Raw genomic sequence first — 24,364 nt, 5'->3', positions numbered from 1 at the left:
CAAAATTTTAAGAAACCAGGGAAGTGGGCGTGGCTGAAAAACATGCCCTTTTTACAGGGAGCTTGAACGCATCATGAGGGACTGTGCTACTGTACGTTCAGATTAATGTCAGAGATCTGGTCAGTTAATAGGATTTAGGAGCCATTTTGCTTGCTATGTGAATGTAGTGTGAACATTTAGTTGTGATTTCAGTACCAGGCCAACACTCTGACAGCATGACAAGCACTTCTGCTTCTGAAATGACATGTTAGTGACACGTCCTCTGACTAATCCCATGGTCCGACATTCCTTCATTTCCCTACTCACAATTTTTTCTTCCCACCTGCAGCTTGCTTCCTGTTTGACAACAGAACAAAAGCTTCAAACTGTGCTTTCATCTTATTCTGCCCTAAAGAGCCTCTAGTTAAACATGTATAGAGATATTACGAAGAAAAATAAACCTTTGGAGGAAGCTGGTAAGGGGATAAGGCTAAGAGAGTCAGATTGGTTTGCTAATATGACCAGAAAGCTACTTTGAAAGCTAACAGTCGATTTTCACGCTGCTGAGTAGCTTTAAAAGCTGTATCACAGCTATTGCTGTTTCTTATCGCACATAGACAAAATGCAGAACAGTGTACAAGCCCACAAGCAACAAACCGCAACTAACACGAACGATTTGACACATGCTAGGATGAACGCGTATTAAGCTAATGCCACTGCCATGATAGACTTCTTTCCCCAGCTCATGACTCTCACTCTCTCTCTCTCTCTCTCTCTCTCTCTCTCTCTGCCTCACTATCACTAATGATCTAGGTTTAATGTCATACTTTACTGTCACTGTAACGTGGAGCTCAGTATAAATGATTTACACACAGTGTGTGAGTTAGTGAGTGAGCGAGGACGATCTTAACGCATAAATGGCATCTGTAAATGGTTGTGAATTTCAGCGCTAAGTACAGCCTAGCAGACACGAAGACGTCGAGGCGGCAGCCAGCAGGACATTCGATTCCGAGCGAATAATGACCCGCGCTTGCGGCTTGTTTATATTCCGCTCTTGCCGTCGCTCCAAGTCCAAATACGAGCCACTAAAACGACAGCATCGTAATGTCTCTAGATAATGTAAACTGGCTTCAGTCATTAACAGGGTCCTGTACCATTCTTCTTCTGCTCTTTGTGTGTAGGCTTCTTTTTTTCTTGCAGTAATTTTCCCTTCCACCATGTCGTTCTGACTCGTTTCCTATGGCTCTCTCTCTCTCTCTCTCTCTCTCTCTCTTTCAGATCATGGGTGATTGGCGCCATCGCTCTGCTGTGTCTCCTCGGTTTGACATGGGCTTTTGGTCTCATGTACATTAACGAGAACACGGTGATCATGGCCTACCTCTTCACCATCTTTAACTCACTGCAAGGGATGTTCATCTTTATTTTCCACTGCATTCTGCAGAAGAAGGTAAGCATCACACACACACACACGCACGCACACACACACACAAAGTAGTTAGTGGATCAAGACTTATGCTACATTCACACATACACTGATTTTCTCGCTGCAAGTCTCCAGTCGATGTATTACAAAAGTCGTCAGTAAGCGGTCCTATTATGGGTTGCCGTGGTAATGACGTTTGTCGCTGCACCCTAGTGCTCCATATTTGAGTTTTCTTAACATTATCATGTCAGCGGACACGCCCACACCTAGTCACAGACGCTCGGTGTTACCTAGTTACTGAATAATAACCAACAAATAAACAACTGAATCATGCACTCAGACTTTAAAGGGTTAAAAGTGATTCATGAACAAACTAAGCTTCCACTATCCATAGTGTCTCTGTCATAGGGTTGTTTCTGTTGTACCATAGAAAGAAATAACAAATATATGTTTGTTATTATTAAAAATGATTTAAACCCTTCAGAGGAAGTAGGCTTGAGCGTCGGAGGTCAAGCCCACTGGATGAACATCTGATGGATACGGCTAACAAAATCGTCATCTGATTGGTTGGACGCTAAGGATTTCTCAGAGACATGTGTGTCACCCATCGTGACGCTTCACTTCCCTCCTGGAAAAAGGAAGTCGTCATGTTTACAACTGTGGCACTGAGCTCTTCTGAGCATCAGCTACACGCTGGATTTGAAGTTCACAGACTCGCTCATGTTGCAACTTACTTAAACGAACGATCTTTGCTTGTACTCTGGTCTGTTTTTATAGAGATTTGGCATTTTCACGTCCCTAAACATGACGCTGAACAAAAACGAGTTGTGATTGGTTGCTTTACATGTCAATCAGACGTAATCTTAGCCAATACAAACTGATATGGAGTCCTGACCTTCTGCTGTCAATCTGAAGCTCTGGCTACATAAGACATAAAGATCTTATAGTTAACTTCATGTCATGATTTTAAATGATAGGGAGCAGAATCTCTCAGTAGATGTCTACACTGCAACATGATTGGTCGTCCCCTCTGAGTGTAAGTCTCTGAAAGATCCACAGAAATATTTTACATTTCCGAAAGTCCTGTGGGATTCAGCAGGAAAAAACAAGCCCAGTGTTGTAGAGCAGGACTGATGGATAGATTTCATTTTCATATTCTTTCTTTCTTTCTTTCTTTCTTTCTTTCTTTCTTTCTTTCTTTCTTTGAATCTTTTATCTTTTCTTTCTTTCTTTTCGATCTTTCTTTCTTTCTTTCTTTCTTTCTTTCTTTCTTTCTTTCTTTCTTTCTTTCTTTCTTTCTTTCTTTCTTTCTTTCTTTCTTTCTTTCTTTCTTTCTTTCTTTCTTTGAATCTTTTATCTTTTCTTTCTTTCTTTTCGATCTTTCTTTCTTTCTTTGTCACAACAACAACAACAGCAACAACAACAACGAGATCTTTTATCTTTTAACAACTTTTCGATCTTTTAACAACATAACAACAACAACAACAACAACTTCAACAACAACAACAACAACAACTTAACAACACTAACTTCCGCTGCTGGATCTTTTATCATAACAACAACAGCGGATTTCTTTATCTTTTCAACAACATAACGAAGTCTCATCTTTTCTTTCTAATAACTTCAATCTTAACAACAACAACAACAACAACAACAACAACAACAACTTTGAGTCTTTATCTACCTTTAACAACTACAGTCTTAACAACAACAACAACAACAACAACTGCAGATCTTTATGCAACAACAACTTGGTTCTTCTTTCTTTTGATCTTTCAACAACAACAACAACAACAACAACAACAACAACCTTTAGATCTTTATCTTTTTCTTTTCTTTCTTGTCTTAACAACAACAACAACAACAACAACAACAACAACAACAACAACAACCTGTCTTTATTCTGATGTTTGTTTAGCATAATAACAACAACAACAACAACAACAACCATTTAACAACAACAACAACAACAACAACAACAACAACAAAAGCTAACAACAACAACGCAACAACAACAACATTTCATTTTCAACATTTTAACAACAACAACAACAACAACAACATTTTCATTTGTTTTCATTTCAACAACAACAACAACTGTTGCTTTCAACAACAACAACAACAACAACAACAACAACAACAACCTTTTATTCATGTTTCATTTTTATTTTTCAACAACAACTTAACAACAACAACAACAACAACAACATTGCTTAACTTAACATTAAAATTTTATTTTATTTTGTATAACCAACAACAACAACAACAACATTTACGTTTGTTTACATCTTTCCCATCAACAACAAGCAACAACAACAACATACATTTGTGTTTATCAGCAAGCATAACAACAACTTAACACAACTTAACAACAACAACAACAGCAACAACTACTATCTTTATTCATTTGAACAACAACAACAAACAGCAAACAACAACAACAACAACAACAACAACAACAACATTCTGACATTTATTTATTTTCAACAACAACAACAACAACAGCTTAACAGCAACAACAACAGCGATTTTTCTTCAGTCTGCAAAGCGATAAGCAATAACATTTATTTGTAACAACAACAGCAACAACAGCAACAACAGCAACAACCCAAGCAGCAACAACAGCAACTAACAGCGCAGTTTTCTTTGTCGCAACAACAACAACAACAAACGTCTTAGCAACAACAACAACAGCAACAACAACAACAACAGCAACAACAACAACCGACAACAACAACATTTGTATTATTCAACAACAACAACAACAACAACAACAACAACGGTTTGATCTTTCTTTAGTCTTCAGCAACAGCAGCGCTTTGATCGATTAACAACAACCACGATAACAGCAACAAGCAACAACAACAACAACAACAACAGCAACAACAACAGCAACCGCGGCAACAACAACGCGACAACAACAAGCAACAGCAACAACAACAACAACAACAACCGACAACAACAACATTCATTTGGTAGCAACAGCAACAACAACAACAGCGCCATTTCTTTCAGCAACAACAACAACTTTTCGACCTTTGATCTTAACAACAACGCAGTCTTTCAGCAACAACAGCAGCAACCGCTGATAGCAGCAACGGATTTTCCAGCAGTCTTAATCAGCAACGTTTCTGGCGATCAACAACAGCAACAAGCAACAACAACAACCACGACAACAGCAACAACAAGCAAGCAACAGCACCGACAACAACAACATTCATTTTTATTTTTCAACAACAACAACAACAACATTCATTTATATTTTCAACAACAACAACTTTATTCATTTTATCTTTCAACAACAACAACAACAACAACAACAACAAGCAACAGCTTAACAACAATATTTTTGATTTTTCTTTGATCTTTCAACAACAACTTTTGATCTGTTCAACAACAACAACAACAACAACCAACAACAACAACAACAACAACGCAGTTTTCTTTACGTCTTAACAACTTTCTTTTTTGATCAACAACAACAACAACATAACAACAACACCAGTAACACGGCTTTCTTTACTTTACTTTACTTTTTACTTTGCTTGGAGTATGTTACTCTGCCATGTAAAGCAACAAGAGCAGCAGTCTGAAAAAGTGATCTGGGAGTCAGCAGACACAGAGGAAGTGTGTGTTCTCATTTACTATGAGTAAATTATAAAAATATTCAAAAACGGAACAGAACAGAGGAAAAATAACCAGACGGAATATTTAAAAAGTACGTGAATATGAATATGGTGTTATGAATATAAACTGATGCATGAATAAAGTGCATGTGTGTGTGTGTGTGTGTGTGTGTGTGTGTGTGTGAAATGTGTGTGAAGTTTTACTGCATTCACACAAAGTATCTCTATAAAAGTAAGAATCTGGTGGCTGAGGAAAAAATGGGGAAAATCCCTTACATGAAAGCAGGTCATGGTTCCAGCTGAGCATTAATAAAGTTTTGAGTTTGGAGAGAGAGTATTAGAAATGAAATCTTCTCCAATCTTTTCAAACCTCGGTTGCTTTAAAGTCCTCTGAGATTCGACTCGCCCTCCGAGACGTACTTATGAAATAGCAGCTAGTGTAGGACCGACTACAACAGCTGCGCAAACAGAAACACGGTGTCCGTCTTAACTTTGTTAAAAAGCAATTACAGCCTTATTATTGCAAGGAGCAAGTGGGAGTCTGCATCTGAGAAGCCACGGTAATGCCTGAGTGGAAAGGTTTTTGGATCCAGCGATGCATTTAGAGTCCCTGACGCTTAATAACTCAATTGAGGGAGTGTGTGTGTGTGTGTGTGTGTGTGTGTGGCCATGAGCTGTTGATGCATTTATACCAATGGAAAGGTCAGCCAGCATGCTAACTATTTAAGTCACATAAATAAGATGTCTGTTTAATTGGATGCCTGATCACAACACTGAATTGTTCTCACACACACACACACTCAAAACCTGTTTTTTTTGCTAATATATTGTGTGTGTGTGTGTGTGTGTGTGTTGTCAGGTGCGGAAGGAGTATGGCAGGTGCCTTCGTACACACTGCTGCAGTGGGAAGAGTGTGGAGTCGACCATTTCAACCTCCACCAAGACCAGCACAGCACGGACACCTGGACGCTACTCTACAAACTCTCAGGTAAAACACACACATACACACACACACACATACACATATACACACATATACACACACACAGAGATACACACACACACACACATACACATATACACACACACACACATACACATATACACACACACACATACACATATGTCACCCACACACAGCCACACATGTCTACACACACACATGCATGCACATGTCTGCACCTACATACACATGTCTACACCTGCACATGTGTCACACACACACACCCCTGGATCTTTGCCCACACACACACTGGATACTGCACACCTGGATCTGCACATGCACACACATATGTCACATGTGTCACACATGTCTGTGCCACCACCTGGATGCACACATGCCTTACACCTGGATACCACCTGTGCATGCACACACACATGTGTCCTACCACACCTGGGATCTACATGCCACACACAATACATCTATGCCTGTGCCACCTGCCTAGGACATGTCTACCTGCACACACATGTCTTACACCTACACCTGGATCTACCACACACACCTGCTGCCACCACCACATGCCACCTGTCTACCCAGTACCTGTCTGCCTTGTATACCTGCATAGCTACCTGTGTCTATCTATCTTGTGTCTACCACCACCTACCTGCCTGTGCCTGTCTCTTGTGTCTACCTGCATCCACATACCTTGTCTGTGTGTCTGCCACATATGCAGCACATATGTCACACATCACATTGTGTCACACATACTGCAGCATACACACAAACACACACAGGCACATACCTACCACACCACCACATACACACACACACACATAAACATGTGCATACACACACACACACACAAACCTAGTCTGTACCTGTGTGTCTCCTCTGTTCATAAACATATCTGCAGCATACACACACGCACACACACACACACACACACACACACCCACATACACACTACACACACACACACACACACACATATAGTCTATCTGTCACACACACACACAAATGTCTGTCTCTTCACACACCTAGTTAGATAAAGATAATAGAGTGTGGATTATAAATAACAGTGACTTACCCGTTTACTGGATTCCCATAATGATTAATGTTATGGATGCATCTGTGAGTTAGGGAGTGGGATTGCTAAGTGTCTCTCTCTTTTTTCTCTTGTCTGAAGCTTTGTCACGTTTAATCCATCAAATGTAAATGTTTATGTAACACTGGAGACTCCTTCAGTAAATTACTCAATAAACTCTTCATCATATCCACAAATACACACACAAGTGCTGTGCGTTACTATGGAAACAGCCCCATATGAGAAGCAGTGGTGTATTAACCCTGCAGAGCTGCTGTGATAGAAAATTCAACACATTCTGACCAATCAGAATCGAGCAGCAACTGACAACTTCATCCATCAACCCTGCTCATTTCTTCCCTCCTTCCTCCTCCATTAGAGCTCTTCTTCCTCACTTCTTCATTATTCCAACCCACTGTCCCATGTTCTGCTCCAAAATAACGCTCAACCTCTCATCCCATCAGCATTCCCCATGAACTACTGGAAGATCCACACAAATATTTTCCATTTCCAAAAAGTCCTGTGGGATTCAGGAGGCAAAAACCCAGTGAAGCTCAGGAAGCCTGATGGATAGATTTACTTTTCATATTAACTTATATTAACTTCATATTTCTTTCTTTCTTTCTTTCTTTCTTTCTTTCTTTCTTTCTTCTTTTTTTCTTTCTTATAACAACAACCTTGCTTTCTTTCTCTTTCTTTCTTTCTTTCTTTCTTTCTTCTTTCTTTCTTTACTCATTTATTTATTTCTTTTTCTTTTTTTCTTTCTTTCTTTCTTTCTTCCTTCTTTTTTCTTTATTCATTTTTCTTTCTTTCTTTCTTTCTTTCTTTCTTTCTTTCTTTCTTTCTTTCTTTCTTTCTTCTTTTTTTCTTTATTCATTTTTCTTTCTTTCTTTCTTTCTTTCTTTCTTTCTTTCTTTCTTTCTTTCTTTCTTTCTTTCTTTCTTTCTTCTTTTTTTCTTTATTCATTTTCAACAACAACAACAACAACAACAACAACAACAACAACAACAACAACAACAACAACCAGCCTCTTGCTTCCTTCCCCTTTCTTTCTTTCTTTCTTTCTTTCTTTCTTTCTTTCTTTCTTTCTTTCAACAACAACAACAACAGCCTTGCTTCCTTCAGCAGCACAGCAACAACAACAACAGCGCAACAGCAGCAGCGACAACAACAACAACAACAATGGCTGTTCATTTCAACAACAACAACAGCAACAACAACGCAACAACAACCAACAACAACAACCTTCAGCCTTCCTTCCTTCCTTCCTTTCTTTCAACAACTTTCTGTTCAACATTCATTCGACAACAACAACAACAACAACAACAACAACAACATTAACAACAACAACAACAACAACTAACAACAACAATAACATTTCTTTCTTACTTCTTCAACAACAACAACAACAACAACAACAACAACAACAGCAACAACAACAACTTAACAACAACAACAACAACAACTCTTTCTGTCTTTCTTTTAACAACAACAACAACAACAACTTTATTCATTTTCTTTATTCATTTTTCTTCCTTCCTTCCTTCCTTCCTTCCTTCCTTTCTTTCTTTCTTTCTTTCTTTTTTTCTTTCTTTCTTTCTTTCTTTCTTTCTTTCTTTCTTTCTTTCTTTCTCTGTCTCTGTCTCTGTCTCTGTCTCTGTCTCTCTCTCTCTCTCTCTCTCTCTCTCTCAGAGTCGTATTCGGAGGATGTGGAATGACACAGTGAGGAAACAGTCTGAGTCGGCTTTCATCACTGGAGATATCAACAGCTCAGCTACTCTGAACAGAGGTAACACACACACACACACACACTTACTGAAATTTAATTAATGAATCATCACACAAATGTCCTTGGATAATTTAATTTATTTATTTATTTATCTTATGAATTCATTAATTTCTTTTCTTTTCTTTTTTTGCAAATACTGAAATAACACTGTAAGAGACGTGACCTTTTGACCACTGCAAGTGATTTTTGCAATCTGCCCTGCTGTTGTGCAAAACTGTGTGTGCTAGCTGCCATGTGTGTGTGTGCGTGTGTGTGTGTGTGTGTGAGAAGGAAAGAAAGATACTGGAACAGCATTAGTACATTTTTTTCTGACTTGCTGATATTGAATCCCTCCGCAGTCCAACTGCAATGGACATCTGTTGTGTGTGTGTGTGTGTTTTCTGCTTACCAGCAAACTCTTGTCTGTTATGGTTACGCTTGATATGCCTGAATGCTAATCTGATTATTTTTCCTTTACGAGAAACAAAGTTCCTCATCTAGTAATAAGGAAGAAAAAAAAACCGGAACCTATACTCATATATTCACCTTAATTTTACTGCACTTGCCCTGCGGTTATAGAGCATCTGATCATAAAATTCACGGCCCCGGTCTCTACCGCTTGTTGTTATGCGCTTGTTGACTTCCCTTCGCATCTCAGAAAAGCTTGGCGTCTACAACACATGAGTGGCCACTTGAAGCACAAGACGAATTGTGTAATGCCGAGCAGATTATTCACCAGGGACACACTTGCTTGGCAGCAAGAACAGTGTATATGAAGCAGTTTCTTTGAATATTTCCAGTGTTTACTGAGGTATTCACCGTGTTCTTGTTTATATGTATGTTCTAACCCTGGAAAACAGCCAAAAATGACAGCCCAAAAAAAAAAAAATCTGGCTTTGAAAACTCTTTGTTTCAATAGGATGGTTTAAGAAAACATTACTATATTCCACCAAAACAACAGGGAATTGTTTTTATTTAGTCTACTTCACCTTGGCTGTCTTCCTGCAAACATCACGTTTAATAAACGCTGGGAGTAAAAACATTCAGCCTGCCTAAAGATACCCAAACCCTCGCTAGCTTTGTGTGTGATTTCCTTGTCAGGCTTTGATCAAGCGGTTGGATATCTGCGTAACCGAAGCGAACTGTCAAAAAGTGCGCTGTCACATCATCTAAACAGAGAAAATGCAGTGTGTACAGTTCCCAACATGATTAAATCACCTAATAAAATAAAAAAAAAAAAACATTGAAAGTCGAAGAAATGTAGTTAACTGAAAAGAAGTGACTGAACCAATCCATTTCCTCAGTGGTGTAAGAAGGAACAGAGCAGTGGAGTGAAGAGACGAGGCTGGTGATTAAAACCTCAGCTTGATGTAGATGATGGTGATATCATCAGATGAGAGGACTCGTTTCCCATTGTAAACTTTTTCATTCTTGACATTTTGTCATTAATACTGTTGCTCCTCCATAAATTGCTCTTTGTTCCTTTGCGCTTTTGTGGGAAACGAGACTTAGATTATTAAAATTAGCACCGGAGATGCTTAGGATAGGTCTGTAGTCAAGACTGCCAATGTCAAATTCCAGGATAAGGATTAACGGACCAAGTGTTAAGGTGGTTGAGGCCAAGTAAAGATTGAGTCCAAATAAAAGCGAGACCAAGCCAACATCTGTCAAATTCTTTTCAAGGCCAAGTCTTTACTGCAACTAGTTGGCTTTGTTCATGCATTGCACCAATGATTTCTAGAAGAAGGAAATACTTCCTGTAAACTTTTGCAAAATGCAAGTTTGAGACACATTCAACAGAGAAATATTGCACTTCAGGAGGAAAGCCTGCTTTTTTCAGAACTACATGTAAGTTAAGTTGCCTTGTCACATATACATTACTGCACAGTGAACTTATTTCTTCGCCATATCCTTGGAGGGTTGGGGTCAAAGCGCAGGGTCAGCCATGATGCAACAACCCAGAGCCTTAACCACTTGACCTACCACTGCCCCAAATAGAACACATAAACTTTCATCAGGTCACGTGTGTGATGAATTGAAATGAGTACTTTTCCAATAGATATGTGGTTAAAGAAAAGTAACTGCACTAGTTGTAGTTCTACACACTGTAAAAGCAAATTCAGATTCCTTCTAGCCTGCTAGCATTCACAGTAGAGACTAATAAATCAGCACCAACATGTTAGCGCATCCAGACGCAACGCTAACATGAATACACCAGGAACGAGCGCTACACGCCGCCTCCCCCTGCTGCAATCACTTCATTTTTGCCAAATCTCATTAATTGCCCAGATGGTTATAAAAAATTGAAGGTTTCGGTTAAGCCAAAAGCCTGCATGCGTCCATAGAAGGTTAGCAGTTGAACCCACTGATTTCCAGCATGGTTGATGATGCTGACAGTGTGTTGAGAGGTTTGAGTTTCACTTACGAACAAAGGCATCGAAATGATCAAAAATTCCTTCTTTGTTCTCAAGAATCTGACTTGCAATTTCAGTACGGACCAAAAAAAAAAAAGACGAAGAAAAAACGACAATGCGGATTAATTTGTGACTGCCCTCTATTCACTTGGAGAGCACTGTAATTATGAAATGCTACATAACAAGCTCATACAAGACCCAGCTAGTAGCAGTTTTTAACCGAGCGTATTCAGAGAAAGTGACAAGCATGGCTAGGCAATTAGAAAAAGTGAAGTGACAGCACAGTAGATTGTGTAGTGATTTAATTGCAACTGTGATTGGAAACTGCTCAGTGGACGCGAAGTTCAAGAGCAGTGGCGCACCAAATAAAGGAAAAACTTATTAAACCGATCTGAGTAAAGCTAGGAAGCAACACGTGTCAGAAAGTCCAGACCGTTCCCACACATAACTGCTAGTGCCAATTATAGAAGCTGCTGCCCTTTCAGTTAAAACAGTCTTAACCTGTACATGTTTACTATGCACACCCAGGTGGATCATTGATTTTTTTTTTTTTATCTGAAGTTCAAATGCTATTCCAAAGGAGGTGAAGAAGAAGAGAGCTCTTCTGTGGCTTGCTCAACAACCTGTAAAAGCAGTGGGTGTTACAAGTCTCTTTCTGAATCAGGACATTAACAACGTGTCTAGTTTCAAAAAGCTTTACTTGGTATTTATTAGTCTAGAACTGGATGCATGGCTCAGTTGCGTTAGCCCAGGAGTGTCCAGTTTTATCTACAAAGGGATGGAGTGGAAGCAGGTTTCCTTTCCAATCAAGCAGGAGCCATAACTGATTCCACCTGTTTAAGTTAAGTAGCCTTTATTTGTCACATATACATTACTGCACAATGAAATTCTTTCTTCAAATATCTCATCCTTGGAGGGTTGGGGTCAGAGATCAGGGTCAGCCATGATGCAGCACTCCTGGAGCAAGGGGGGTTAGGGGCCCAACAGTGGCAGTTTGGCTGTGCTGGGGCTTGAACCCTAGAACCACTTGAAGGTTGACTCAGGAGTGGTTTCTGCTTGGTTGGAATGAAAACCTGAACCCAGACCAGCCCGGTCTGGATAAGATCAGACACCACTGCTTTAGGTAAAGGACCATAAGGAACTTATAGGTTTGCAGTGATTTAGTGTAACCATTGAGATCTAATGCCCTTACACTCAGACCAGTGTAACTTTAAAGAGGAACTCCAACACAATGCACAGCATTGCTGTTGTCTAGTGACTGATTAGTGCACTGGAATTATCATTTGTCCAGTTAGGTATATGACAAAAACTGAACAAAAAAAAATGAAACTCCTCTAAATTCCTGACATGTTGTCTGGGTCAAGATCTCTTGCACGCTTGAGACAGATCCTGCTGAATCCTGAAACAGTAAAATCCTAAAAACAGGAACCAATTACACCAGCAGAATGTGACTTCCAGCAAAATTCATGATATAAGGTCAGTCCTGAATCATATCTTTAGAGTAGTTAGATTAAAATAAACACCACAGATGCTTAAGGTACTTCATGGGAGTACTAGTAGTGCGTAGGACTGTAGTCAAGACTGCCAATGTCAAGTCCAGGATCAAGATTAGCCAAGAATAAGAGAAGACTAAGTGTTAAGGGGGTTGAGGCCAATTAAAGATGTAAAAGAGACCAAGATGAAGACTAACATCTGTCAAATTCTTTTCAAGGCCAAGTCTTTACTTCAGCTGGCTGGTTACATTTATACATTGTACCAAGGCTATATTTTCTAAAAGAAGGAAGTACGTATTTTAAACATTGTTCATAAGAAAGACAGAAAACAACACAACCATTGCTATTCAAATCATTATTATTAAACCAAGACTATATTTAGTGAGACTGTTTGCAAGATTTAGACAAATCCAAGCAGAAATGCAATAAATCCATTAAATTAAAGTCAATATACAAAAAGCCTCAAGAGCAGACTTGAGACCTATAGACCTGGTAGTTGTACAAAGTAATCGTATACCAAAGAGAAAAACACATTTTACTGTATCACTTACATCCTTTTTTCAGCATAATGTATTTAAATCAAGTCCAAAATATTGTCATCATACAAAACACTGAGATGTGATTTGTCAAGGATCATGGTCCACATTCTTGGGAATAATGATAACTGCCCAGACCTGAGCAAAATTCACTCTCAGATGTGTTCCTAGCTTTCATGGTGTGCTCAGTCAGTTGCCAGAAAAACATAAAAATGCAAATGCTTGGTGTGGAGACCAACCAGTCTGGAGATATTAAGGAGTCAGTAGACACTTTATCCTTTGGACTAGAGACAGTCATTTCATGAAGTTTGTGAGTGAATAGTGCGATGCTGAGATGTCCTGATTAGCTAGCACTTTTTGATGGAAATTGAAAAATCTCTCCACAGACTTCTGGGAGCTCAAGCATCAGATACTGCACCCCTTCAGATTCTGTCCTTTAGACTGAGGTACTGAAGACAGACAGTAGTGCAGCAGGTAGCGATGCCACTTCACAGCTTCAGGATCCTTGGTTCAATCCTGATCTGTCAGTGTGGAGTTTGTCTTGTTGTTATCACACCTGGCTCATTTGGAGTGTTTGGTTCGGAACCTAGTGTGTTTTCTCACTTGATTCAGTCGGCGATTGGATCTGTGCCAAAACAATCAGGTCTTGACCACCTAAAGGAGGTGGTCACTGCCCAACTGCAAATGAACTCTGGAGCGGTTCACATGTGGTGAGAAAGCAATCCAACTCAAAGGACCAACGAAGCAGCTTGTGTAGAAATGCATGATGAGAACTGCATTATGTAACGTGTTTGGTTAGCTAATGGTGCACATCATGAATCATGGGTTTAGTGATGAAAAATACTGTAGGTGAGCATGTCAAGGCCATTCAAAAAACAAAACCTCTTTATTAAAAAATTGATGTCTAACTGCTCTTCTCCCAAACAGATGAATTGAAACAATGTGGTCCTGATGTAACCTTGATTTCTGTTGAGACTGATAAATTATAAGGACTTCAGCTTAATAATAATCTCACAGAGATTCAGACTATTTATCTTGATGGATGGGCGCTGTAAGTGGAACATAAACAGGCATGATCTGACCAATGAGAGGACTGTTTACTCACATGTGATTCACATAAACATACTTTTGGTGTTTTCCAAGAAGGAACTGCGACATTGTACCGATTTAAGTCATTTAAAGTCATTTAAAGTCATTCATTTTTGACCAAAGGACAGATCTACAGGTCTGAAAACACACTCTCGGTCTGGGTTTCCTCTGGGTTCTCCAGTTTCCTCCCCTTGACAAAACTGTAGTGTATGAATGAGAGTCTGTATGTCTACACTCGGTGCCCTGTGATAGACTGACCTTATATCCATAGAGTATTCCTTTTCCTCTCACTCAGTGTTCCTGGCTTATCCTGGCTCGCCATCTCCACTATGGCGCTGACCAGGATAAATTGTTATTGAATATGAATGAATGATGGTACTCAGTAGTACTCAGTAGTACTCTTTTGTCTCAACAAAGGACATGTGAAAGCTAGTGAAAGCAAAGACACAGGGCTGATGGAAGATATGAATATCGATGTAGACATGCTTATGAATAATTTGTCTACAAGCACTTAATACCTCAACAACCTGAAAGAGCACCTTCAGGCAAGGCAGTGTTTGTGAGCAAGTTATGAAAATGTGCACAGAGGACACGGAGATAAATGTCACGGACCAGTAAAGCTGTTCTGTTTAAGATTATTCTGAAAAGAAACAAGATTCATGACATCTACTGCGGTAAAGAACACCGTTTTCTCAAAGCTCCACAAAGGAGCATCAGTGGGACCGGGAGCGGACTCCTGCACATTAAAAGGGCAAAATGATCTGTCTATCATGTATTATTAGTATGCAGGCAGGTGCATATGTTAGTTGGCTGTTTTTCTAGTGGATAACTAGCTAGAATTTTTTATGTTTCATATATGGATGAAATACCATCATAAAGTTTGATGTGAACACAGCTAATCATATTTTAAGTATTTTTTACGTATGAATTTTATGACACCAGATTGCGAGTCTGCCGTCACACTGGCCCAATCACACAGTTCATGATTATGACATGATTAGATCCACAATTAAATGGTGACAGGGCTCGGCTTCACAGATTTGTATGCAGATTTACTGTCCTGTTGTCAGCATCATTCTAACTGTTGTGTCTTTCCCTGTTTGTGTCTCTTCTGTTTCTTTTCACTTCTTTTTAAATGTTCTTTTACCACCTCTCTCTCTCTCTCTCTCTCTCTCTCTCTCTATTTCTGTCTGTCTGTCTGTATGGATTGTAGGTACCATGGCTAACCATCTCATCTCTAACGCCTTGTTGCGTCCTCATGGCACTAACCCTTATAACACATTGCTGGGAGAATCTGCAGTGTACAATAACCCCTCTGCAAACATGTTCAACACACAAGGTTTGAAGGGACACACACACACACACACACACACACACACACACACACACTTGAAATCATGCTGCTTACTCTTTACAATTAATCAGTTTTATAGTATAGTAGTAGTAGTGCAATAATACTAAGAATGCTAATAATAGTATAATTAGTCGAATTTGTAGTAATAGTACTTTGGTGTGAATTTCCCTTTGGGATGAATAAAGTATCTATCTATCTATCTATCTATCTATCTATCTATCTATCTATCTATCTATCTATCTATCTATCTATCTATCTATCTATCTATCTATCTATCTGTCCGTCCATCCGTCTGCCCATCTATCTATCTATCTATCTATCTATCTATCTATCTATCTATCTATCTATCTATCTATCTATCTATCTATCTATCTATCTATCTGTCTTTTTGTCTGTCTGTCTGTCTGTCTGTCTGTCTGTCTGTCTATCTATCGAGAGAGAGAGAGAGAGATACAGGAACATCTGCTTGTTCATGCAGTTAATGTTCACATCAGAATGGAGGAAAACTTAAAACTTTTGACTTTGAGTGTTTCCAAAACTGCTGAACTCATGAGATTTTCAAAGCAAGTGAGACTGCTGGAGCAGACAGGGAGGCTACTCTGACTCAGTAACCACTCTTGTGTCGGTCAAGAACAGGAATCTGATGTTACACTGAGAACGAACACACCAAAACTGGACATATCAAAAACATCGCCTGAACATTTCCCACCCTTCCACTCTTCTTGTAATTAGCTAACAGCAGTGGAATCCAATATGGTCTCCTGATAATCCAGCCCAGCGTGAATCAAGTGTTTCCAGGATGGTTTAGTTTTCTGCATCATTTTATATTCACTCTAGAGACTATTATGTGTGGAAAAACCCAGAAGTTCAGCAGTTCTGAAAATACTCAAACTGGCACCAGCAACCATGCCATCCATAGTCAATGCCACTAGTGTTCCAAGTGACGTATTATACACTTACACTATGTACTATGTAGTCTAGTGTCTAGTGGATGAACGTTAGAGGGGTCGTATCATCTCAAATAGAACACTAAAGCTTTCTTTACGAGCAGGAATATAAAGTCAATGGCAAATGACGACAAACCTATGAGTTTTTATAACGTTGAGAAATAAATCACACAACCTGTTGTGTCGTCAGCCATCTCGAAACCTCGTAGCTCCGCCCCCCTTCCCCTATCTAAACAAAGCGGTGAGCATTGAGTGCACGAGAAGTCCATTATCTGGATTATTAAAGTGGATTTAAATTTTCTGATGTGAACATGAACTGAATCTCTTGATCTGGATCTGCTGCCACAAGTTTCCTAAATCCTGTGTATTTGTTTTAAAATGTCCACAGAGTCAGTCTTGGGTGTTAGATAAAACGGCTGAGTAAATCAATACTGTAGTTAAGTGTAAATTCAATTCGAATCCTTTTATTAATTATTCATGACTGAGGTGCACACTTGTGGTCATGTAATTATGTAAACGTTAATATTTCCTTGTCAGGTACATTCAGATTCTCAATGTTTTGTTGTATACTTTGTCTTGACTTCCTTTTTGGTCTTTGTCACACATCGTCATGGGTGGAGGAAGCTGAAGAGAAGCCCCTCCCACTCCAGAGAGCAGTTCTATCCAACACTAAACCTGTAGTGATTTCACTTAAGATGTTATTAGAGTTATATGACCTGTACGCATTTGCTTTTCATTTCTGCTTTCCTTTTCTTTTTTTTTCAGACGCAATTCTATGACATTACAAGTTAAATAAATAAAAACATCCGGTTATTTTATTTTTTCTGTATTACAGCGATGAATCGAGCGTGCCCGCTCTCCGTGAGAGTAATTTCCAGGTGCTGTTTACAGGATTCCTGAGCAGATATTGCAGGTGTAATGAGAATCGTCACCCAGCTTATATTACACAAAAAACAAACAAACAAATACTGCACCAGTTCCTCTGTGTGAATATTCAGCTAATAATAATAATAATAAAAAAAAAGAAAAAAACGTTGAGGATGGTGAGCTAACTAACAGATTTGCCTTCAAGGCAAGTGCAGGTTTTTGGAAGCAGCTGTAACGTTATTGCATAAGTTAGGCAGGAAATGAAATTACGCCCACATGAAGGAGGAGACATGCGTTCAGTGTTTCAAGATTCTGTCCAAAAACGCATTGTTTATCACAAGCAAGTGATGTATGTAGACTCTGAGGAAACGCTTTCGTCAGTTTCAGGCGGATCTGAGTTGGAAGACGGTATGGATGTTGTGCTGAAACCAGACAGGAAGCAATGTGTTCACAAGGGAGCATTAAAATATCTGCTAGAGAGAGCAACATTAATGTAAAGCATTCATGAAAACGTCCTAGATATAATCAGAGAACAGCATCATTTCTAGTGTGTTACATACACACACATACAAACACACACATGCACATACACACATACGTACACACACACGCACACACAAACACTCATATACACAAACACACACACACACAAACACTCTTATACACTCATTCATATACACATGCACACAAACACACACACATGCACATACACACATACACACACACACACACACACTCATATACACAAACACACATGCACATAAACACACACTCACTCTTATACATACGTGCACACACACATGCACATACACACACACACACACATATACACAAACACACATGCACATAAACACACACTCGCTCTTATACATACGTGCACACACACATGCACATACACACACACACATATACACAAACACACATGCACATAAACACACACTCACTCTTATACATACGTGCACACACACATGCACATAGACACACACACACACACACACACTCATATACACAAACACACATGCACATAAACACACACTCACTCTTATACATACGTGCACACACACATGCACATACACACACACACACACACACACACTCATATACACAAACACACATGCACATAAACACACACTCACTCTTATACATACGTGCACACACACATGCACATACACACACACACACACACACTCATATACACAAACACACATGCACATAAACACACACTCACTCTTATACATACGTGCACACACACATGCACATACACACACACACACACACACACATGAATATTTGAAATGTTTTGTTGTTGTTATATGTACAGAACATGTGCTGCTTTCTGCTGGCTTAAATGCTGCATGTTAACTGAAGGACATCACATTCTTTAAAAAATAAAGTGTTGTGTAATATTCTGCACTCCACATGCAGATTTTACTGAACACCAAAATCCTCACACAACCTTTTTTATTAAAGAATGTACGCTATTATTAAACCTGCTGCCTAGAAAATCTGTTAAAACCCTGCCCTTTGTCTTAACTACTGATTCTGTCCACTGTGTGCATACCATTAACATTTTCTATGTAACCATGTCTTCTTCCCCACTCTCTCTCTCTCTCTCTCTCTCCCTCTCTCTCTCTCTCTCTCTCTCTCTCTCTGTTCATGCTGATGTGCAGCCTCCTACAGAGATTCAAGTATGACTCATTTTCTTTTCATTACCTACATCATCATCTCTCTCCTGTCCTCTTCTCTTCTCTTCTCTTCTCTTCTCTTCTCTTCTCTTCTCTTCTCTTCTCTTCTCTTCTCTTCTCTTCTCTTCTCTTCTCTTCTCTTTCTTTTTGGCTCCTCTCTTCTTTTCTCTCTTCTTTCATTGTCTCTTCTCTCTTCTTCTTGTCTCTCATCTTTTCTACTTTTCTCTTCACTTCATTTCTCTTCCCTCTCTACTACTCTTTTCCCTTCACTTCACTTCACTTCACTTCTCTTCTCCTCTTTTCTTCTCTCTTCTCTTCTCTTCTCTTCTCTTCTCTTCTCTTCTCTTCTCTTCTCTTCTCTTCTCTTCTCTTCTCTTCTCCTCTTTTCCCTTCTCTTCTCTTTACTCTTCTCTTCTCCTCTTTTCCCTTCTCTCCTCTCCTCTTCTTTTCTTTTCTCTTCTCTTCTCTTCTCTTCTCCTCTTTTCTCTTCTCTTCTCTTTACTCTTCTCTTCTCCTCTTTTCCCTTCTCTCCTCTCCTCGTCTTTTCTCTCCTCTTCTCTTCTCTTCTCTTCACTTCTCCTCTCCTTTCTTCTCTTCTCTTTTCTTTTCCCTTCTCTTCTGTTTTTTTCTCTTCTCTTCTGGTCTATTTTTTCTCTTCTCTTCTTATGCCTTATTAAAGCTACAGAGTTTAGGATTTTGTCTTTTATTTTGTAAAAATTTGAGAACAGTATATTTGAGTCAGAAAGATAAAAAGGTTTGTAATCTGAAGTTCCTGAGCTGCTGACAAACTTCTAACACTAAGTGACTGTAAGTCGGCGCTGCGTCAGGCTCAGATATGGCAGGAAATTTGGATGTGTACATCATACACCAGATTACACAAGAAAGAAAGAAAGAAAGAAATCCAACTATGCAAAAAAAAGAGTGAAAGTAGAGTAGAGTTTTTCCTTTTAATTTCTTCTCTGCTTTGGTGGGAGGCTAGCGAGTGAGAGATTCGGATCTAGCGGTTTATCCTCGATGTGGAACGTGTGAAATTGATCTAGAAACTCATAATGACTAACTGAAGGTGTTGCTGAGATTTCCTGTATGTTGATAATGATTTATATAATCACTTTTAATAATACTGCCTTAACAAACATTCTGTTTCATACAGTGTCTGAGAAGGTATGAGACAAGTGAAGTTATATATTATATTATATTATATTATATTATATTATATTATATTATATTATATTATATTATATTATATTATATTATATTATATTATATTATATTATATTATAGCTACACACCCAGTTCTCTTCTCTTCTCTTCTCTTCTCTTCTCTTCTCTTCTCTCCTCTTCTCTTCTTGACTCGACTCGACTCTTCTCATCTCTTTTTGACTCGACTCGACTCGTCTCTTCTCTCCTCTCCTCTTCTTATCTCTTCTCTTTTTGACTCATCTCGTCTCTTCTCTCCTCTTCTCTTCTTATCTCTTCTCTTCTTGACTCGTCTCGCCTCTTCTCTTCTTATCTCTTCTCTTCTTTTCTCTTCTCTTCTTGATTCGTCTCACCTCTTCTCTTCTTATCTCTTCTCTTCTTTTCTCTTCTCGTCTTGTCTCTTCTCTTCTCTCCTCTTCTCTTCTTATCTCTTCTCTTCTTGATTCGTCTTGTCTGTTCTCTTTTCTCCCCTTCTCTTCTCTTCTCTTCTCTTCTCTTCTCTTCTCTTCTCTTCTCTTCTCTTCTCTTCTCGTGTCTTCTATTCTCTCCTCTCCTCTCCTCTTTCTCATCTCTTTTTGACTCGTCTCGTCTCTTCTCTTCTCTAAAAGATTAAGAGCAAAGCTTTATTAAAGCTACAGTGTGTAGGATTTTGTCTATTCTTTCTTTCATTATATTATATTAAAGCTTCTCATCCAGTTTTCATGTCATGTATGGGATCTATGAGAGTGTAGTGAGATTTTTAGACAGGTGGGCGTATAACGATAATAGCGATTGATTGGCGAGTTTCATTTATTTTTGACGGTTTTTTTAAGGGAAAACGTCACCTGTATAGAATACTGCGCTTATACACAATGTTAGATCTGGAGATGTAGAGATGCTGCTGTAGACTATTGTAGTGACCTACTTACATCCTGTAGCTTTAATATCATGTGATATAGACCTTTTCATATCAGAATGAAATATATTCAATATGATGATGAAAAATGAGGTTTTAACAGAAAAATTTTTTCTTCATTTTCACAGAGGGCATGCTGAACAATGCACGTGATGCCAGTGTCATGGACACACTACCGCTCAACGGCAACCATGGCAACACCTACAGCGACTACCTCACATACGGCTCATCCTCACCGACTACACTGGAGAAGAAAATCCTGAAGGAGCTGACAGCCAACTACGCGTCCACCTACCACCCCAGCACCAAGCTCGCCAACCACGTCGCCAACGGAGGCGTTCCCAGTCCACCGAGCACGGCAGGCATCACGCGCGATGACGAGAACGCTGCCGCTGTTGCGCTGGGAATCTCCAGAGAGGATGAAAACAACACCCGCACCGCCCTGAGCTTGGAGATCATCAGGGAGGAGTCTCAGGCACCTCTCCTCCCGCCTAGACCTCCGCCTCCAGATGGCCACCCCCCATTACACACCTTCTCCACCCACCGGCGCCTTCCGCAGGAGAATAACGAGAGTTTTTTCCCCCTTCTGAAGAATGAGACGCACTCATCGCACGTGCTCAGAGACTCGTTATACACCAGCATGCCGACTCTAACCGACCACCCACACGGTAGCAATGACATCAACGGCATCCGCGACGAGGACGAAGACGAGGACGACGAAGAGGAGGAAGAGGAGGAGGAGGAAGAGGAGGAGGAGGAGGAAGGGAGCGAGCTGCATTTGGCCAACGGGAAAGGCGTCATATCAGATGCGGATGATGTGTACTACAAGAGCATGCCTAATCTGGGCTCGCGCAATCACATACAGGAACTGCAGAGCTACTACCACATGGGTCGCGGAGGAAGTGATGGATTCATTGCGCCGCCGGAAAAGGACGAGTCATCGCCCGAAGAGCAGCCTCAAGACCCCTCGCACTTAGTCACGAGCTTATAGGCGCATACACACACATCTTCTGAGTGTGTGTGTGTGTGTATGTACGAGAGATGCAATGCACAAGGCACGGGAACCACTACCTACTGCACTGATCGATCCCTAGAGAAACTGATAGCGGATAGCTGCCCAAAAACCAATGACAGGAACCCAGAGTCAGTTAGCCCTAGGAAAAAAAGGACCAGGTAGTGTAACTTTCAGTTAGGACTAGTACCAACAAATTCAGAATATTCAGCGTGGTTTATCAAATGTATCAGATGTACAAAACACAGGCTCTTTTTTTTTTTTTTTTCTTTGTGAAACCATCAGCCATTTTGAACAGCAGACTGGGAAGGAACGTACTGATCGACACGTCCATGTCCATCAGAAGCCACGTATTCCAGTGAGACAAGTTGATCTGTTGACTCTGTCACTTCTCCCCCTCTACACAACTTGTAACCCAACTGCTGTCTGGCCATGAATCCTCTGGATTGTCCCTGTGTGAATAAAACGATAGCGACAAACTAGTTGCCATTTTAGATGATTATCTATGTTGATAGACACCGACCTGGACCTTGAACTCGTTCTGAACTATAATCCTCTACCTACGATTCCTCTAAACTTCGGGTGATGATCCTTTGCTGCACACATTCCTTCCTTCCTGTTTAACACTGATTACTGTTGTATACCGAGTTATCATGTCACAACAAAAGCATCTAATCCTTAAGACTTAAGGACGCATCATTTTCTTACTTTGGATTTTTCAGTAATACCAGTTATCGAGAGGTACTGCGCACTAATACCTAAAGAAACAGGATTTCTATGTAAAATGTACAGAAGCCCTTTGCATCACATATCACATAAACCTCATAGTTTTGATAATCCTTCCTTTTTTCTTTTTACTTTTTTGCCCCCGGTGTATGTGTTTGTGTAAAAGTTAAAAAAAGAAACCTGTGCTGGTCCTCTGCACTATTAGCCCCGTTTATCATTATGAGAGACCTATCTAAAACCCCGTCACACATACACGCATACCTTCACAAAGACATACATCTCCTCATTTATCTCATTCATCATCCACTCTTTCTTTTTTTCGATGCACTCTGATTTTAATGTCATACTGGCCAAAAAGAAAGAAACGATGGCTTTAAGACCTGCAGGTTGAATGTGTCCTCTTCCAAACAGTTCTATTATCACAGATTTAAATATACAAACAGTAAGCGGTCACTAAGATATCCTACATCCTTACATCCTACTCTTTAATATATTTAGCTTCCAGGTCTTTCTTGTCGTGTGTAGGACCCCTGAGATTCGACTGATCGGAATAAGTTCTGTGTAATATCTGTAAAGATTTGATGAAGACGAAATGGAACAACACGGGCTGTTTACTCTTTTCTTGACTTCCTGTAGCTTGCACATCTGCGTCTTTACCCCCCCCCCCTCCATCCGAGAAAAGCGACTGCGTATTTATCCCCACAAGGTGCTTTATCAGATCTGAATCGTTTGGATCATTGGTAGAGGAGAGGTTTTAAAAATCACATCGGCACTGAGACCTTTTTTTTTTTTTATTCTTATTCTTATTCTTATTACCATCAATATTGTTAATATGATATCTATGGAATTATTATTTATTCTTTTCATATGCATTCGAAATTGAATGAGCTCATAACTAATATTTGTTGTAACAGTGAAAGTTGTTTGCCAACAAATAAAATGATTGAATTGATATTTAGGAGATTTTTTTTTCTTCTTTCTTTCTTTCTTTCTTTCTTTCTTTCTTTCTTTATTTATTTTGTCCATGGTGAGTTTGTGTGTTTGTATGCATCTTGTAATATCTGAACTGGCGAATATAAAAAAAAAAGAGGAAATTTCAAACACTGACCATAACACAAACTAGAAACTAGTAACAAATAAAAAATATACAATTATCAATAAAGATGATAAAAAAAATACAATTTAGACCAATTTAAAACTGTTAAAAAAATTATTTAGAAAGACTAGACAGGGGAATAGTATAGTGTAGTTTGTTGAAAATATTAAAAAAATACTGCTTCTCTTCTCTTCTTTTCTTTCTTCTTCTCATCTCTTCTCTTTTCTCTTCTT

General features: G+C 39.4%; 1 protein-coding gene across 6 annotated transcripts in view; it reads left to right on the top strand.

Annotated features, from left to right (window-relative positions):
* adgrl3.1 (adhesion G protein-coupled receptor L3.1) overlaps positions 1-23,987 on the top strand; it is a 221,147-nt gene extending 197,160 nt beyond the window's left edge. For 2 of the 6 annotated variants that reach the window (XM_058384524.1, XM_058384525.1), the window contains exons 19-24: positions 1,258-1,426; positions 5,888-6,016; positions 8,745-8,841; positions 15,566-15,691; positions 19,191-19,208; positions 21,426-23,987. In XM_058384524.1, the coding sequence (XP_058240507.1) occupies positions 1,258-1,426; positions 5,888-6,016; positions 8,745-8,841; positions 15,566-15,691; positions 19,191-19,208; positions 21,426-22,288 (1,402 nt within the window). In that variant the 3' untranslated portion in view covers positions 22,289-23,987. Of the gene's footprint in view, positions 1-1,257; positions 1,427-5,887; positions 6,017-8,744; positions 8,842-15,565; positions 15,692-17,488; positions 17,567-19,190; positions 19,209-21,425 lie in introns of all 6 variants that reach the window. The other 4 variants (XM_058384530.1, XM_058384528.1, XM_058384526.1 and 1 more) reach the window with 4 other exon arrangements.
* Positions 23,988-24,364: the final 377 nt, after the last annotated feature.

The sequence above is a fragment of the Hemibagrus wyckioides genome, linkage group LG29, assembly GCF_019097595.1.
Source record: "Hemibagrus wyckioides isolate EC202008001 linkage group LG29, SWU_Hwy_1.0, whole genome shotgun sequence".
In the NCBI taxonomy this organism is placed as follows: domain Eukaryota; kingdom Metazoa; phylum Chordata; class Actinopteri; order Siluriformes; family Bagridae; genus Hemibagrus; species Hemibagrus wyckioides.
The sequence above is the reverse complement of the archived record's forward strand: the minus strand, read 5'-3'. Positions and strand labels throughout refer to the sequence as shown.